Source organism: Lytechinus variegatus, chromosome 2 (genome assembly GCF_018143015.1).
Source record: "Lytechinus variegatus isolate NC3 chromosome 2, Lvar_3.0, whole genome shotgun sequence".
In the NCBI taxonomy this organism is placed as follows: domain Eukaryota; kingdom Metazoa; phylum Echinodermata; class Echinoidea; order Temnopleuroida; family Toxopneustidae; genus Lytechinus; species Lytechinus variegatus.
The window spans coordinates 3190872-3208523 of NC_054741.1; the positions used below are offsets into that span (position 1 = coordinate 3190872).

The 17652-nt window shown below is 35.9% G+C and overlaps 1 protein-coding gene across 1 annotated transcript; it reads left to right on the plus strand.

Annotated features, from left to right (window-relative positions):
• Positions 1–644: 644 nt before the first annotated feature.
• On the plus strand, positions 645–10938 carry LOC121407076 (cleavage and polyadenylation specificity factor subunit 5-like). Its single transcript, XM_041597998.1, has 7 exons — positions 645–795; positions 3966–4166; positions 4572–4635; positions 7497–7586; positions 7873–7948; positions 8592–8706; positions 10329–10938. The coding sequence occupies exons 1-7, from the start codon at positions 680–682 to the stop codon at positions 10348–10350; spliced, it is 684 nt and encodes a 227-aa protein (XP_041453932.1). The 5' UTR covers positions 645–679; the 3' UTR covers positions 10351–10938.
• The last annotated feature ends 6714 nt before the right edge of the window (positions 10939–17652 follow it).

The following is a 17652-nucleotide window of genomic DNA, read 5'->3' on the forward strand; positions in this document are numbered from 1 at the left end:
TAATCATATCAAAATCTAGTATGATTTTCTATTGAAATAGATAATCTCAAATCCTATTTTAAATCTTTTTAAAACGACAAAGATAGTTTTTGCTTTTGTAAGACTAAGAGACAGTATTTGAAAAACTTTAAAAACCTTTTCCGTTTTCTGTAATTGCAGAGCATCCTTATAAATAACTCCAATAAATTGGAAGGCTATAAATACCACGTAGTTGTTATGACATCAAATTAATAATCCACCATTCATTAGGTAAGAATAATTTTGAGAACGAAGGTTTCATTAAAAGCTTTATTTTACATTAACATTATCTAATATAAGGAATTCATTGCCGATACAAAAAAGTTTAATACTCAGTAGCGGTCAGGTACGCCTGTGCTCTCTGTATTTCTTTCTTTTCAAAGTGTGTGCTTTGATAGCAGGCTTAAGTTCCATCAAAAAACCCGCTTAACATTTTCAGAAAAAAAGTCATCAAAAAGCCTTGCTCAGTGGTACGCCGGGGATCGAACCATGCATTGCATGTGGATGCACCTCAGGCTCTGGAAACAGTGCTGTAGAAGTCACTGATCTGTATTCAGAATCAGATAAGTGATAACAGCTGCTCAACGTCGAGCTATTTTTAATTTGATTCAGCGCCATCTCCGGCAAGGACACGTCTAGTCAACAAGTTGAACAAGGAAAGATGGCGACTACCCCGCGTGATCGAAATTCTGCTGGCTGGCCCAGGGGAAGATCTATTTCAGACTCAAACAATGTCAAAACTTCGGCTGCAGTGCATCGTGATAGGACAGCAATTTTGTAAGTATTCCAAGTTAGTGATAAGAGGTTAATTCCCGGCCTCGTCCGCTCATGTAGTTTAGCCTGCTCCTGCCGGCTGCCTCATCTTGTGAAGTTGTGGTCCGCGGCTGAGCTGAACGCCGCACCGCACCCCGCTCGATCAGACCCGCGCCCACTCAACTCAGCTCAGGGTGACCAGGGGCCGATTGCACGAAAGGGTCTTTCCAAGGACCGTCTTTCGTGTCGCCCATCTTTTATGATACGCTATAAGCGGGGTGTTTCTGAAATTTATGATAAAGAATAAGATTCGTTAGCTTGCTTTAAAATCAAATTTTATACAATTTCATAATATATCACATTTTATAAACAAATTTTGTTTATTTTAATGGACGAATGAAATATGTTTGCAGATTTATCTAAAATGTGTTTCACATGGCGCATCAAAAGTTGGGCGACACGAAAGATGGTCCTTGCAAAGACCCTTTCGTGCAATCGGCCCCAGACGTCCCGTATTTCCCGGGATTGTCCCATATTTTGGTTCTCTGTCCCGACATCCCGACAAACCCTTCCCGAGACGCCTTATATCTAATTGTCCCGTATTTCAAAATATTGAACAAAATGTATTTAAAAGTGACGAATTTTCAAAATAACCAACAGATGACAAAGCACAGACAACAAATTATTGATAAAATTGAAATAAACTTTTGCAAGTTCTGCGGCATGTGCGGTGATTTTCTTGCTAACCCAATACATTGCAAACGAATTGGCCTCCTGCCACTGTGTGGCAAGCTAGTACTACATGTAGCTAGGCATGTAGGATTGGAGCAGATTCTCTCCACCAAACATGCCAAAATAATCACAAAATCGGCGGGAAATTTGTATAATTATATTATGGGTTCTCAGATTCCTCTTTCTTTTTTATCCTTCTATCCTTCCTGCTTGCCCGTTTTTGTTCCATCTATCTTTATTTCCTATTTGTCTTTTCTGATCCTCTTTCTCTCTCTGTGTTCATTTTTCTTTCTTTCCTCTTATTACCTGTCTTTATCAAATTTCCCTTTTTTATTTCCTTCATTCTTTCTATAAACTTTTTTCTTCTCCCCCTCCCTTCCTCTCCTTTTTCTTTTAATTCTGTCTCTTCCATTATGCTTTCACGCCCTCCTCACTTCATTCTTCCTCTCTTTCCTCTTTTCTTTCATTCTTTATTTAATTTTTCCTTCTAATTCTTTCCCTTACTCTTTCTCTCCCTCCCTTAATTCCTTCCTTCCCTTCTCCCTTACTGTTTTCCTTCTTTCTTTCTTTGTTTCTTTCTTTCAAAGAATGAAGGAAACATTTTTCTTTCCTTCATTCTTTCTTTCCTCCTTTTTCTTATTTTTTTCTTTCTCTCCTTTATTTTGTATTTTTACTTTATTTTACATGTTTTTTTCTTCCATTCCTTTCTTTATTCAATTCAAAGAATGACAGAAACTTTTTTCTCTCTTTTATTCTTTCTTTCATCCTTTTATTCTAATTTTCTTTTCTTTTTTTTTCTTTTTTCCTTCATTTTCCCCTTAAATTTTTCCTTTCTTTCTTCGCAATTCATCTCTTTTCTTTCGTCTTTTCTTTCTCTCCTTCATTCTTTCGTTTGCCCTCGATCCCTTCCAATTCTTTATAATTGTTCCCAGGTGTAACCTTCTTTGTTGATCTTTTTTGTTGATTGTCCCGTATTTCATTTTGTGAAATCTGGTCACTCTGCTCTGGCTCGGCTCACCATGCTCACACTGCACTACGACTACGAGGTGGTCCCCCACAGGGGCAAATTGTGTGATGGGGGACCTATAGCTAAGCACTTTGTTTTCAAACGATAAAAACTGTGCCATTTTCAATATTGGAACAAATCATCTTTCACCAATTTGTGGCAAATATCTATCATTAACCAAGAAGAAAATAATGCAAAACTCACGTAATACTAAAATTCCACCGTGTTTTCTGAATCCCTCTCAGGCTCTTTATTTCGCCGCCCGATGTAGAAGGGGTCCTAAAGCTACGCACTCGATTTATCATGCAAAAAAATAGTATTTCCTGTGCCTCAACTTCTAAAATATTTTCACTTTATTATAGGATTTATGAAATTAAAGTGACTATAACTCCGAAAGGTTTTCTCTGCATTTAGAGGTTTATTGCAGCCTCTGTTGAAAAAAAAGTGAATAGAAATTGTTCGTCACTCTGCAGTCACAGTTCCACACACAGAGTGCGCATTTGCCATTGAAAACTGCATGCCCGATGAGTGGTGCGTAGCTTTAGGACCCCCTACCATAAAGAACGGATGTAGGAGGCGTTCAACGCTAGCAGGCTTGTACATTTTGCGGCCTTATCCTGAAATAAGTCACCACTCTTCTCGTGTCACGGTGTGTGTCGGTGCAGTGTGTGCACTTGTTGTGGACAAAGTCAATGGGAGAAGAAAGAAGTCCCCGCCGCTGGCAAAATAAACGGCAGTGATAGAGTGGTGACTTAAACCAAGATAATGCCCAATTTGCTTAGTAGTAGTAGTACATGACATCATCCAGCCTCTGCCGAGAGCCCACTCATTCTATGAACAAGGTTATGATATAACCTTGTCTCTGTTACTCCTCCCTGTGTGGTGAAATAAGGTTGGCAATGTTTGGCGTATTTTCTCTTTTTTGGGGGGAAAATGCTTGATTTTTTGACACTGTCAGGTTCCATTACAGCTATTCATTATATAACTTGGCTCTTAAGTAAATTTGATTCCTTAAATTATTTTTTCTTAATTAGAATTAGAGATTGAAAAAATACACTTGTCTTGCCATAATACTTTCTACCAATTGAAGGCATACACAAAAAAAAGCCCAAAATTCAATTTTTCGAGCGCTCTGGTCACTGAATACAAAAATTACCCCCGAGTTACTAATGAAAAGTAAATTGCAACTGTACAGAAATTAGTATTTTTGGACACAAAAGTGATATTTTTTTTTTAATTGTGTGCTGTGTACAGCATTGGCATACCATAGTCCTACCTGTAGATTCCCCACAGGCAGGATGGTAATGAACCCTTGGATGCCGAGAGCCAATTTATGAATGAAAATATAAGCATGCGCAGTGCAACTTGACCTGGTGAACGTTAGTCACAGCCATTTTGTGCAACACTGTAATTACGATTGATATTTCTTTTCAAATTGTTTTCATCTATCTTGTAGATATCCTCTTACAAACTACACATTTGGAACAAAGGAGCCTTTATATGAGAAAGATTCCAGTGTACCAGCGAGGTTCCAAAGGATGAGAGATGAATTCCACAAGATGGGCACAAGACGGTCGGTTGAAGGAGTCCTTATCGTTCATGAGCATGATCTCCCCCATGTTTTATTGCTGCAGCTAGGGACAACATTCTTCAAATTGTAAGTTTTTTAGCCAAGTCATGTCATATTTTTTAATGTGAACCGTTCACAGTCTGTTACGGGTAAAATATAGGCATGGGACAGGGGAATATAATCGCTCATGACATTTGGAAGAATATTTAGATAATTACACACAGTAATGAAATCCCTTCAGTTTCAGACTCGATGATTCTGGAATTGTTCCAGAATCGAGACGTCACATTTCCCTTCACTCAGTCGCAGACCAGTCGTAGACCAATTGGGTCATAAGGTGTGCGGTGGCCTTTAGACACCCAGTAATGCTGTGCACCTTTTACAGGAAAAAATGCTCTTATCTATTCATGGTTTGTTTTTATATGCCTCTCATTATTGAGATACTAAATGCACTTTGTATTACTGATGGTTGATTTTTTTAAATCATTTTAGGCCTGGTGGAGAACTCAAAGCTGGGGAAGATGAGATGGATGGTCTTAAGAGACTTATGACAGAGGTAAGATCAGTTTAACTTATCCACTAAGGAATCTTGACACTCCCAATACATGGACCTTCTGGTTCCAGAAAAGAACAAACTTTATCATTTATATAAGTAAACAAATAAAGTCAACATTGCTCTCATGCTGGGGGGAGGGTACTTAGTTTAAATGTATGATAAGTATGTGCCACGGTTGAGACCCCCATTTTGGGCCCAATTTTCTGTTCCAGATCATCACCAATTCAGAAATTCCTATTTTGTCCCCCGTTCCATAGACCCTTGATTTTGTGATTTCTCATTCCAGTACATGCCCTGGAGTGCCCATGCCCGACCGCCTGAATATGAACTATTCAGGCGGTCAGAACGGCGATCTCAATCGGAGCCATACATGTAGCACTGGACCACCGAAGCTCCCTGCACCCGCAACTAGCTTGCGCTAGCACGATATGAATCTAGCAAGGCGCACATGCGTAGATTTTAACATAGCCGCTACCAGTTACGATCTAATGAGTTCCAGAAACCCCTTTATTTACGTCGTCCGTTCCAGAGCGTTGCATTTTTAGCAATTTTTGGTCCAAGAGTCGTTCTGGAGACCCCAACTTTAACCCTTTGAACCCTAAATTATTAGGGGCGGTGCTGACCTTGACCCTGAATTATTTGCAAATATTGACCACATTCATAAATTCCCATGAAATGAGACCCAACGGCATCTTCCCCCCTGCTAGTACCCGGACCGAGCCGACTGGAGTTGTTTACCTTCCTGTAGACCTAGTCTACAAACAGAAATATCAACTTTAGTGTCTGTTTTGGGCTCAAAATCACTGTTTTTACCAAAGTCAGATATATCAGTTGCTTCCCCATAGTAAGCATGTGACTCGCTGCGTATTACACAGTGTGTTACCGCACATACGACACAAGCAACCACAAAAAATTGGCATATTTTGGCCATTTTTTTATGCCGAACCCTTCCAAAACCATTGCCGCCCTTGACTGAAATTATCGACTAAATATTCCTATACGTTTTGCTACGTACACGTACGAGAGAGATGACGTCATTGTAAAAGATCACCTGACATTTGAAGTCACGTGGCTGTAGGCCGGTCGGGTATTTGCGCGTTCACTGGTAGGCCGAAATAGTGGCTTTCGGGTTAAAAGGGTTAAGACCCAGGATTCAAGTTGTTTAAAATAAGGCACTTCACTAGGTGAAGCTTAGGTTTTGTGCAAATTTTCTAATTTCTCCTTATTTGGGTGGTATGTTTGACATTTTATGATGATCAAATTATGAGGACCATTTTTTAAATTGAAATTGAAATTGAAATGGTTTATTCAGAAAACTTCATCGCAGCCAAAGGCTGAATTGCGAAATTCTGTACAAGGTAAAATACAAAATATATACAATAACAATTGCTATAACAAAATGACATATAAAAGTAATGAAATAAATAAATGTTATATGTTGTAAATTAAGAAAGGAGAAGATTAGAATAATTTTATACATGGGATAACAGTAATATTGGATAGTTGTAACCACAATATGATTCTGTGGGGATAAAGTCAGTCATTCATAAGCTTGCATGAATAAAATAAGAAACAAATTATAAACAAATGATATTTCTTTAAAGAATTGAATATGAAATGTAACTGAGCCGGAATAAGGGGGAAAATGAAAAAAATGTTGATGAGGTTGGTAAAACTGATTAAAGGACTTCTGTCAATGAGTTAAGTAGTATTCACTTGGCTTACACGGAAATAAGAGATATCATAAATCTAATGATTGATTAAATATTTTCTCGCTGTATATGTATAAAAATGGAATTAGCATACTAAACAATTATACCGAGATGGGATAAAACAACAATGCCCATTGAAAACAAGCAATGCTAGATGTGTAAAAGTAAAAGTAATATTAAGTACATCATGTAAGCTTGATTATCGTAATAATTTTGCTGCAAAGAGTCATAACCAGAATTTAAAGCGAATGAAAACATATTATATTAGAAGATAGCATATCAATTTCGCCTTTAATAAAATTTATAATGCATAATTTGGATATCATTAACACATTGATTGCCTGTTGAGAAGTTGTGTCGTGTATTAAATTAAATTAATCGTAAATTTTGAAATTCATTACATATTCGATTGACTGTTAAGTAGTCGGACCATGTATGGGACAGCGCTTTTTCGACGGCGTTCTGTTCTACAGCGTATTTCAGTGTACATATTGCTGTAACGTAGTGAACGTTTGTGGACCGCCTCTCGAGTTGGAGGTAGCCAGTCATGAAAGGGGGAGGAATGAAGACTCACGCCCTTTGCCAGTCTCATACATAGTCCTTCTCTCCGCTTATCTAGAGTAGATAGGTTAAGCAGTTCTAGTGCATGGTCATAATCTTGGTAAGCGGGCCCAAGCATGAGGCGGAATGCGCGTTTTTGTATTCTCTCAATTTGTTTTCTCTGTGATGCGTCGAGTCCAGAGTGCCAAACTGGTGCACAGTACTCTAATGCTGGACGAACATAGGAGGTATAAATTACCTTCAAATCATCAAGGGGTAGTTTGAATCCCTTGAGGATGCGCAACATATGAAGCCTCATGCTTGCGCGCTTGGTGATCTCATTGACATGATATGTCCATTTCAAATCATTCTGAATGCAAACTCCAAGTAGTTTCATGAACTGGACTTCAGATAGTTCCTGCCCTTCGAGTTCAACAGTGGGATTTGGTGGACTTGTTCTCATGAAGCTTATGTGCATGACAGCACATTTACTAGGGTTGAGTTTCATGTTGTTATCTTTAGACCACTGCTGAAGCTCATGTGCACTCTTCTGGGGGGATCTCCATAGCACCGGCGAAATGTTTTATCTTTTCTTTCTTTGAATATCAGATTCTTGGGAGACAAGATGGTGTTCAGCAAGACTGGATGGTAGAAGATGTAATTGCAAACTGGTACAGACCCAACTTTGAACCCCCTCAGGTAATGATTATGGTGAATATGATGATGGTGATAATGATCATTTACTTTACATCTCCATTTTTCCTGCTTTAATGAAAAACCCTCATTTCCATTTGAAAACACATCTTTGTTAGATCACGATTATTATGATGATTTTGGTGAAAAATTTATATGCACTCAGGCGAATGAAACAACTCGATCAATCCATGTCCCCAGAAGAATGCTCATGATTCAAAAAGAAAATTAATTTTATTGTTTGAGCTATATTATTGAATAATATTATATGATTTCCCTATCTCCTTCACAGTACCCTTACATTCCAGCTCATATAACCAAGCCAAAGGAACATAAAAGACTCTACTTTGTTCAACTTGCAGAGAAGGGTAAGTATTAAAAAACTGTGCAAAGTGATACCATAGGTCTTAAATTATCCATTTTTTTTAGATTTAATAGAAATCGTAACTAGCTTTACAGTCATTGCTTCTTAGATGTAATATAAAATACTGTGTTTTTCTTGGCAAACTTAGCAACCAGGAGAGGGGAACTTGTTGGGTTATTTTCTGTGCTTTAACCAAAGTGCAAACTAGACAACTGAAATCCATCGGTTTGGAGGAGTTATCAAACATTTTTCCCCCCTTTTTGTGGTTTCACCTACACAGATGGCTTGCTATATTTCACACAGCATGGAGGACCTATACCCTATAGGCTATTATTCCCCCAAATGGGGGTTTTGATATTTAATGATTCTTATATTGTTAATATAATTATAAAATTGCATCGAGGTGGTGTTGATTACTAGATTTTGATTATTTTCAACACTTAAATCACTCATCCATATATTTTGCTAAAAATTGTTGTTCATATACCTATATTTTGATGAAAAATGTTGTATAAATTGTAAATATAAAGAAGTAATTTTTTGGGAATAGATTCCCTGTACAGAGTGTAAAAATGACTTCAGTCATTCAAGTGCAAACAAGCAGTATTGTCTACACATCTTCAATGTATTTTCTTCTTTATACCTAGCCCTGTTTGCCGTCCCAAGGAATTACAAGCTGGTAGCAGCCCCTCTCTTTGAACTCTACGACAATTCACCGGGATATGGTCCTGTCATATCCAGCTTACCGCAGCTACTCAGCAGGTTGGTTGATCATTAGATAAATAGATCATTTTCTTCCAGATCTGATACCAATGCGCATTTGTTGACTCACACTAACACTTTAAAACCCAGGGTCCCAATACACAGATGTTAGCAATTGATCTTAAGGCATGGTCACACCGGCCGAGCGTTGTTGGAGCGGTAGGGAAAGAGGGTCGAATTTCGCTCACAAAATTGGGGGGAAAATCGAAGCAAAAATTGTAAACAAAAAAACAGCAATCGAAAATGGTAAACGGTAGCGAGCGGTGATGATTTTTTTCTCCGCTCCACGACCGCTCCAACAACGCTCGGCCGGTGTGACCATGCCTTTACACAATGATATGATTGTCATCATTAATTATATAATAAATCATAAAAGAAAACATGTTCTATGATGATTGCTAAGCTCTTTTTTTCCGCGCCTTTGTTCAGTGTCTGATAAGTACTAGAGGATGTCCGTTGGTCCATTTTATACACTCAATGGATGCTCAAGATTTGATTTTAGGAGAGTTGGACCCTTCCCTTTATAAGAAAGCAGTTAAATCATACCATAGTATGTCATTGAAATGCCAAAGCCAAAGCAGTCTTGATTCATTCCTTACAACTAATTTTTTTCTGACTTTTTTCACGATGCCTGAAACTGTTTGACTCATTACAACAAAATGTATTTATGTACCAGGTAGATCTATGTCTATTTCTAGGTCAATATTTTCATCATACATCCTGTCTAATATGGTGATGCTATCTGTGGTCTTATTTTTTCTTAGACATTGTCGATTGTTATTTTGAAATGGCCATTGTCTCTTAATGTAGTACCTTGTTAGACTCAAATTAGCAACATAAATGAATTCTGATTCTATTTGGTTATTCTTGTTTACTCTCAATGCATGCATGCAGACTTGCTCTATTTTAACATTAACTTGATGTTATTCAGTATTAAAGTTTGTTTCAGTAAACTGACAATGTATGACCATAATAGTATGCAATGAATTTCAAATAGGAACAAGCCACTTTTGATTGGTTCCTTGTCAGTGTCTTGATCCTAATGCCAATGCAACAATTTTCTTGATTGGTCATTGAAATTAAGCGATAGATAGTAAACTTTTATGTTATGGAGCCCTGGTTTAATAGATTAGTTCGTAGTTACTTCATGGGCAATTTTGGTCAAATGACCTTTCATTATGATAGGCAGATTTCAAAGCTAGAAAGATATTATGTAAGCTTGCCTTACATAGCAGGATGAAGAAATTGAATAGACCAGGTGACTAGAATAGCACACCAATGAACACTTTACAAAGGTATTTGTTGCATTCCTACTAAGAATGCATATCATAGCATGTTGCACAATGTACTAGGCAAACTGTGAAATACCAGTCATTCGTGGACGCATGTTGTTTTTTGTGGATGTTAATGAAAACCACAATTCAAAAGAATATATGAATAATCAAGACATCAAAGTTGGTGCTTATCTCATGAAATTTTAAAACCACCGTGTCACTTTAGTACAAATGACCTTCCTCTGATCATGCGTAGAATCATTTGATCATGCGTAGAAAGGAACTACGAACCAGCTTATTTTGATTAAATGTCTGTTTTGCTTTCTTTTCTTTTTATTCAAAATCCAGATTCAACTTCATTTACCAATAACGATGGATCAAGAAATCAAGATATTATGTAGATTTCAGCACCTAAAGTGGCTAGCAGCTTTGAACTAAATGGTGGAACATTTTGACATGGTTCTCAAGACTGCTTTTAATCTCATCTTGTAAATATAGTCTAGAGGATTTGGGATACCTTTTTGCAAAGCTTGAGCCCTACAATTTCAAGTGGACAAGTTTCATTGGCATCAAAGATGGATGAAGTAAATTTTAGCAGTTCCTGGACTCTGGTTACTTAATTCACAGATGTTTTTATGTTTTATTAGCACACAAAATTGAGGTTGAAATCTTTTAGAGACTCATTTGGTCACTCTGTCTATTCAAAATATGAGATATCAGGGTGCTTGTTTTATTCATTAGCATGTCAAAACATTTCCTCTACAATTACTGTGTATCTGTTTGTGAACAAGAATATTGTTCAAAGCTGTTTACAGTTTATATGAACATGAATTTAGATCCATTGATATGGCATTTTAGAACCAGCATTCTTGCAGATTATAATTATGTAATAAATCTTGCACAGAAAATATGAGTGTCTATATGAAGTTGTCTAATATGGTGATGCTATCTGTGGTCTCATTTTTTCTTAGACATTGTCGATTGATTTTGAAATGGCCATTGTCTCTTAATGTAGTACCTTGTCAGACGTGTAAATAGTACTTTGTTAATGTAAATATCTTGATATTGTTTTTAAGGTTTGTATGATGTATAATTGCATTTACGCATGTTGAATGCCATTCTCATTGTCTCATTAAAGGGGAATGAAACCTTTGGAACAAATAGGCTTGTGTAGAAACAGAAAAATCAAAGAATAAGAATAAAGAAAGTCTGAGAAAAATCGGACAAATAGTGAGAAAGTTATGAGCATTTGAATATTGCAATCACTAATGCTATGGAGATCCTCATATTGGCAATGCGACAAGGATGTGTGATGTCACTGATGAACAACTTTCCCTTTGGTGGACTATAAAATACCCTCAAAATGTCTCTTTGCTTTTTGTTATGATGATACAAACTCTTTATCCATGATGTATTCTTAAAAAATATGTATTACATGCCCTCATGTAGACAGAACACATGATTTATGGATAGATGTGATAAAAGAGGCAATTCTAGTGAAATATATACTAAAGTAATGGGGAGAGTTGTTCACAAGTGACATCACACATCTTTGTCGCATTGCCAATTCGCTATCTCCATAGCATTAGTGATCGCAATATTCAAATGCTCATAACTTTCTCATTATTTGTCCGATTTTTCTCAAACTTTCGTTGATCTGTTTCTTTGATTTTTCTGTTTTCACACAAGCGATCTTGTTCCAAAGGTTTCATTCTCCTTTAAGTGAATAATTTAGCTGATGATTGTTGAAGATCTTGACTGTGTCATAAATATCTACAATTATATCCAGACCTGCCAACCTTCTACCACAACAAAAAATGTATTCTTAGAAGGAAAAAAAAGTATTTTTGAGCAAAAAGAGTATTTTGAAAATTTGTCTCAATGTAACAATCTCCAGCCTGTTGTAGTCAGATCGGTGAAAAAAAACATGTGAAATGACTCTTCTTGAAAACTTGAAAATTCACCATTTTAAACATGTACTTGTAGGCAAAAGTTTACTTGTTCTTTTCATGCAACAACTTACTGGCAGTGATTTTTACTGGTCTGGGACCGTTAAACCAGCGCTAGTGTCGTGCGCTGTGTATAATACATACTACATGATCTGAAATTAAAACAAAGTAACAAATTTTTCTTTTTAAGTATTGGCATATTTGTAGCACAAAAGAGGAAGAAATACTCTAAAAAGGGAATGGTTGGCATGTCTGTATATCTAATGTAGTGGCACCACACTGATTTCATGAGAAAGTATTTAAATCTAGGTTAACTGTCACCATATCAATCTAGATCTGGTACATTTCCATAAACTTAAATCATGAGATCCAAGCAAATGAGGATTGCCAACACAGATAAGCATTTATGGGACAATGTTTTATTATAACATGGATAAGGTCCTTCACCTTACTAGAATACCATGTTTATTTTTCTTATTTCTCAGCAGTTACACATCTCCCCAAACATTTCTCCCCAAATTTATGCATTAAAATACTTGGGTGGTCATTTTATTGGATTTTTTTTTTATTTTTCATTTTTAGATCGTTACTGCATCTGGCAATTATATTTAAGGAACAGTAACTTTGTGATGATCGAAATACAAATGGAGTCGTGATTATGATTTGCTGCCTAGCCCTGTTAACCCATTGGAAACTGGGCTAGTCTCCCAAAATACTTTGGCCAAGATAGGGTCTAGCATGACTCTATAGTCACATTCAACTCTGTTAAACACCCCCAATTTATCTTCAGTCAAATATCTTGGTGTTCGACCCCAGTAATTACATAGAAAAAGAGAGTTATTGAAACCTCATTGATGCATATTACAATGATTAAAGTAAAGGGGTGTGTTGTTACACACTGAATTAAATAATATTCTTTTATAAACTTTGTTAGGCTCATTGAATGATGAAAAAAAATGAAAATAGTTATTCTGCATTTTATGTCATGTGCATCATGTTTATTAAATATTGCATAAAATCATTGAAATAAATGGTTGTGATTTTTATTTTATTTATTTTTTTATCAATGTGGTCTGAGGTTGACAATGTGATGTCGATTTGTATTGTGAATTAATTAAATTATTTCATTACTTTTTGTATTTACATTCAATGTGTTAAGATTTCAGAGAATATTTGGGCAATTCCAGCATAACAAGAACACCAATTGCAAAGCTTCCCAATTTAAAATTTTATACTACTGTTCTTGCTCAACCAATCAGACACATTTAACTTTTAAGTTACATACACAATAACTTTTACAGGTGTAGATCAAGCTCTTGTTCTTGTGTAATGGACAGGATATTTTACCCGACTGTCTTTGTCATGTCTGTGACGCTCAAAACTGGATTTCTCTACAATTGTTCTTTTTTTTTGGGGGGGGGGGTTAAAATTCTTCATGCATGTACCTCGATGTTGAATGTGTCTGATAAAGTAAGCTAAGAAATGTTTGAATACAATAGATTTTATTTTGTGATGCTAATGTAGATATTGTCTGAATGTAATGTCTGCTATGCTAGAATCACCCTGTTATGTTGGTTAACTTGCATAAAAATGATTGGCTTATATCAAATAATACGGGAGAGTAAAAACATGGTTTCTTATTTCTGTGCTCCAAAATGGTTTGTTGGTTTTGAAGAAATTATAATACTCTTATAGAAGTGTAAATACCGAATAGCAGCTTTAACCTGTAACACTTCGTTAATTTGTTAAATTTGGGTAGGATGGTCAATATCCCCCCCCCAACTCCATCAATCACGGGTTGTATTTTATAGCTTCAAATGCCTGATTTTTTTTTTACAATGCATGCTGTGTAATCATCTTCACTGTTATTCAATGTTAAAAGAAACCAAAAAAATTACAGAAAAAATAAAAATTAATATAGGGCCTAGTCGGCCTACATCATCAGTTGGTTTTCTGAAAAATATAAAATATAGAGAAAGACAATTTTTTATATCAAATTTGTATGCCCTCATACCCCATTTACTGGTTTTCTGTAATTTCAGAGGATACTCTTGTAAGTTATATTATCTTCCTCATTTTTTATTACAAATGTGTTTTCTTATTTCAAATCTTATAGCCGCATGCCCCTCTGTTACTAACAAAACAAAATGTATGGTTTTCAACAGTTTGGTTTTCATATATTTTCTTCTTCAAATGACATATTTTCTGGTATTTGGTAGAATTCTTTTTCTTTTGTTAGGAAATAATTATAGCCTTCAATTGTCTGTTAGAAGTAAAAAAAAATGAACTGCAAGATGTGTTCAAAAGTGTGCCGTAAAATTGTATTAGTTTCAAGACTCTGCTAAAGGTTCTATAGGAGAAGTTTTCTCACAGCCATATCAAAGTCCTGGTGATTCTTTAGGTAAAAAATGGCTTCAAAGTTTGAGTGATTATTGTTTTAAGTACATAAAGCAATCTTGTCACTGGCAACCAATGTAACCTCTTGGATCATATAAAGTGAACAACGAACGAGGATGACCATAATGGAGTTATTAACGAAAGAGGATAAGATTACATCCATGCATCTCTCGCTCGCGACCGCTCTTCAATCGATACTTCACCGACTCGAGACGATGATCGAAAAATTGGCGGCACGACGATTTTGTCGACTTTTTCTTGCTGCACGTTGCTATGGTGATTGTGGCATAATATTTTGGAGCACAGTGTGTGATAGATGATACACAGCGTGCAGACGATGATAATCAGAAGACCAAGAGAAGCTGCTATCGCGATACCGATAATGAGTCCAATACCCAGTTCTGCGATCTTCCCATTTTGGGATGGCTTTAACCTTGCATCTGGGTGAAAACAGAAAATAAAACAAGAGCACACAAGTCAATAAAAGATACCAAAGGAGCGAAAATCATACTACATCATAGAAAATATAGAGTGGTTTACAGTACGTGGCCTCGACGACGAAAGGAATTGCATTTAACCCTTTGAAGTATTAGTATTACGTCAATAATGAGATGCAGGTCGAATTCACCGATTGAGAACTAGAAAAATACTTTGCATTCAACTTAATATTTGGTATTGGTTTTTAATTTTAGGTTTGCGAATTTTGATATTTTCTTGTGATTGGAGAGATTATAAACAATTGCAATATTACGGAGACTCTTGTAGATAAGGTGGAGCTAACTTTTGAAGAGATATGTATACTAATATACAGTGCGTCCCCCCCCAAAAAAAAAAAAAAAAATGAAACCGAGATTTGGCGATGGTTTATCATAACTTAATCATAAATACAATAGACAAATGACCTACCACTGTATAACTTAAAATCTCGTCTTGCATTTGAAATTACCCCGGGAAATTACTTATATATATTTCTCATTTGCGCATGAGTGAGCAAAAACAATTTGAAGAAAGGATACCAAACACTTTTTTTGGCGGGGAGTATCTGAATTTCATAAAGAAAATCACATGCCTAAAAAGTTCAATATCTGCCATTTTATCTGATACCTCAATGACAGAAAATGGTCAAGAAGTAAAAAAGTTCTGTTCCTTGAAACAATGCTTGTATTTCCATAATTTCATGAAATAAACGTGTCCCACAGAAGCTATCGCACCGGTTAACTAGACTTATAATGCATGCTGGCTGATCGTCAACAAAACGGAGTGTCGAGTCTGAACGCTAGCCTGTAAAACCTCTTCATTTTATGAAAATATTAAAATTCAAGCCTTATTTCAAATGACCATAACTTTGTTATTTCTTGACCATTTTCTGTAATTGAGGTATCAAATTAAAGAGCAGATATTGAACGTTTTAAAAATGTAGATTTCATTTTGAAACCCAGATAAAGCCCGCCAAGTGACTTTTTGCACAGTTTTTGGTATCCCCTCTTCAAATTGTTTTGCTCACTCATGCGTGAGTGAAATAATCTAAGTAATTTCAGATGAAAGAGGAGATTCTATAAGCTTTACAATGGTAGGTCATTTGTCTATTGTACTTGTGATTAATCATCGATAAATCTCGGTTTCGTTCTTTTTTGTGGGACGCACTTTATCTAAATGCAGTTTACATTTTGATTGGAGAGACATGATTGTTTGATACGTGATCATATTTATTTATTTTGCTCTTATGACACCCCCAGTACTGTCTTATACTTTTTGCAAACGGTCAGTATATATTTTTGTTTGCAGACTCATAAATAAATGTCTGCATAATCAAAAAGTGGAATGTGATAGAATTGTAAACTATCTTCAGATTTGATTCTGATATAAAATATCTGACGGGCCAAAAAGCTTACTACCTTACTAATTTTGTGCAAATTCCGTCAAAACATTCCGAATTGATTCAATGTATATTATTTTTACTTGAATGAATTGGAGAGGGAACTTTGGCAGGGAGAATGAGAGGAGAAGTACAAGATGTTTGACCAAAACGCATTAGATGCTAAACACACCACCTGACCAGCACAGTTCTACTAATATATTTATCTGCTCATATTAATTTCCTCATTTCCACGGAAATCATACTATTATGTTCAAAATTCCATTCGTTAAGATATTAAGATATTTTTGCAAGAGTTCGTGTTTTCCTTCTTGTTTTTTCTCCTTTCCTCTCGACTATGTGTTTTCCATTGAATACATTTTCAATCTAAAAAACATACATTTTGTATATGCATAAAAATTTCGACGATGATATTTCGGGATCGTTGCATTTTTATTGTGACCTTGAGAAATCAAATGGTGAATACCGTGGAAAATTAGTTTTATTGGATATTGAGCCATGTTCCCATGGTAATAAACATCATGGCAAGCAATGCTACTATAATCAAGGAGATATAGAGGTGATATCTCCTTGCTATAATCGATCCTATACGTAGTGGTCGATTTTGAACACCATAATGGAGGTGCCGCGGCCGAGTGGTCTAGGGCGCCTGACTATACATGGAAAGTCCGGGGTTCGATCCCCAGCCGCGGCACATAAGCCCGTGAGCAAGGCATTTAATCTACAATGCTCTTTATCCTGCTTTCAAATAAATGGAAATGCTATATGCATTATGGGTAACTAGGTGTGAACTTGTTTGAAAAAAATAAATTGGTATCCATTGAATCATTTCGGTTTACTGAAATATAAGCATAAAACTATTATGATTATTTTTAGGGGGGGGGTTAAGTGCCCTTATAAATTACATTGTATTGGTTCATCACTTCCATCTCCACAGTTATCGTACGTGTTGTTGACCAGATGAGCATCTATACACCTCCCATTTGAACATCTGAACTGGCTTCCGTTACAAGGACCTTGACAATGAGAGAGGAAATCATTTTCATTGAAATGCATGTGATGAAAATTAACTTATGGGAACTTGGTTTGAGAACTATTGTTTAAATGATCAAGTCTAGCTTATTTTAAGAAGGAGAAGAATGATACATCCACAATGCTGAGATTTTCATCGAAATCTGACGTAAAATATGAAGAAAGTTTTGACAATTAACTGGATTTAATGTAACAAAAAATGTGCCCAGGGAACGGTTAAGTTACACACAACTTCTTTCGTATTTTCTAGAACGTATAGCGGAAGTTCATGCACCCTGAAATTTTCTGTAAAAGTACCAGAAAATATTTTAAAACATTGATGACGTTTTGAGAAAAATCTATCAAATATCAAGAAAGTTATTCAAATGTAACTTAAATTCCTAAGATTTCTTTTTCAATGTATACTTCTAAGAAGAAT

Excerpts from the sequence above, each read along its gene's own strand:
- LOC121407076 (XM_041597998.1), top strand. The coding sequence starts at position 680 with ATGGCGACTACCCCGCGTGATCGAAATTCTGCTGGCTGGCCCAGGGGA. Across the intron at positions 4,636-7,496 it reads TTAAGAGACTTATGACAGAG|ATTCTTGGGAGACAAGATGG; the intron begins GTAAGATCAGTT and ends TTTGAATATCAG. Across the intron at positions 7,949-8,591 it reads TGTTCAACTTGCAGAGAAGG|CCCTGTTTGCCGTCCCAAGG; the intron begins GTAAGTATTAAA and ends CTTTATACCTAG.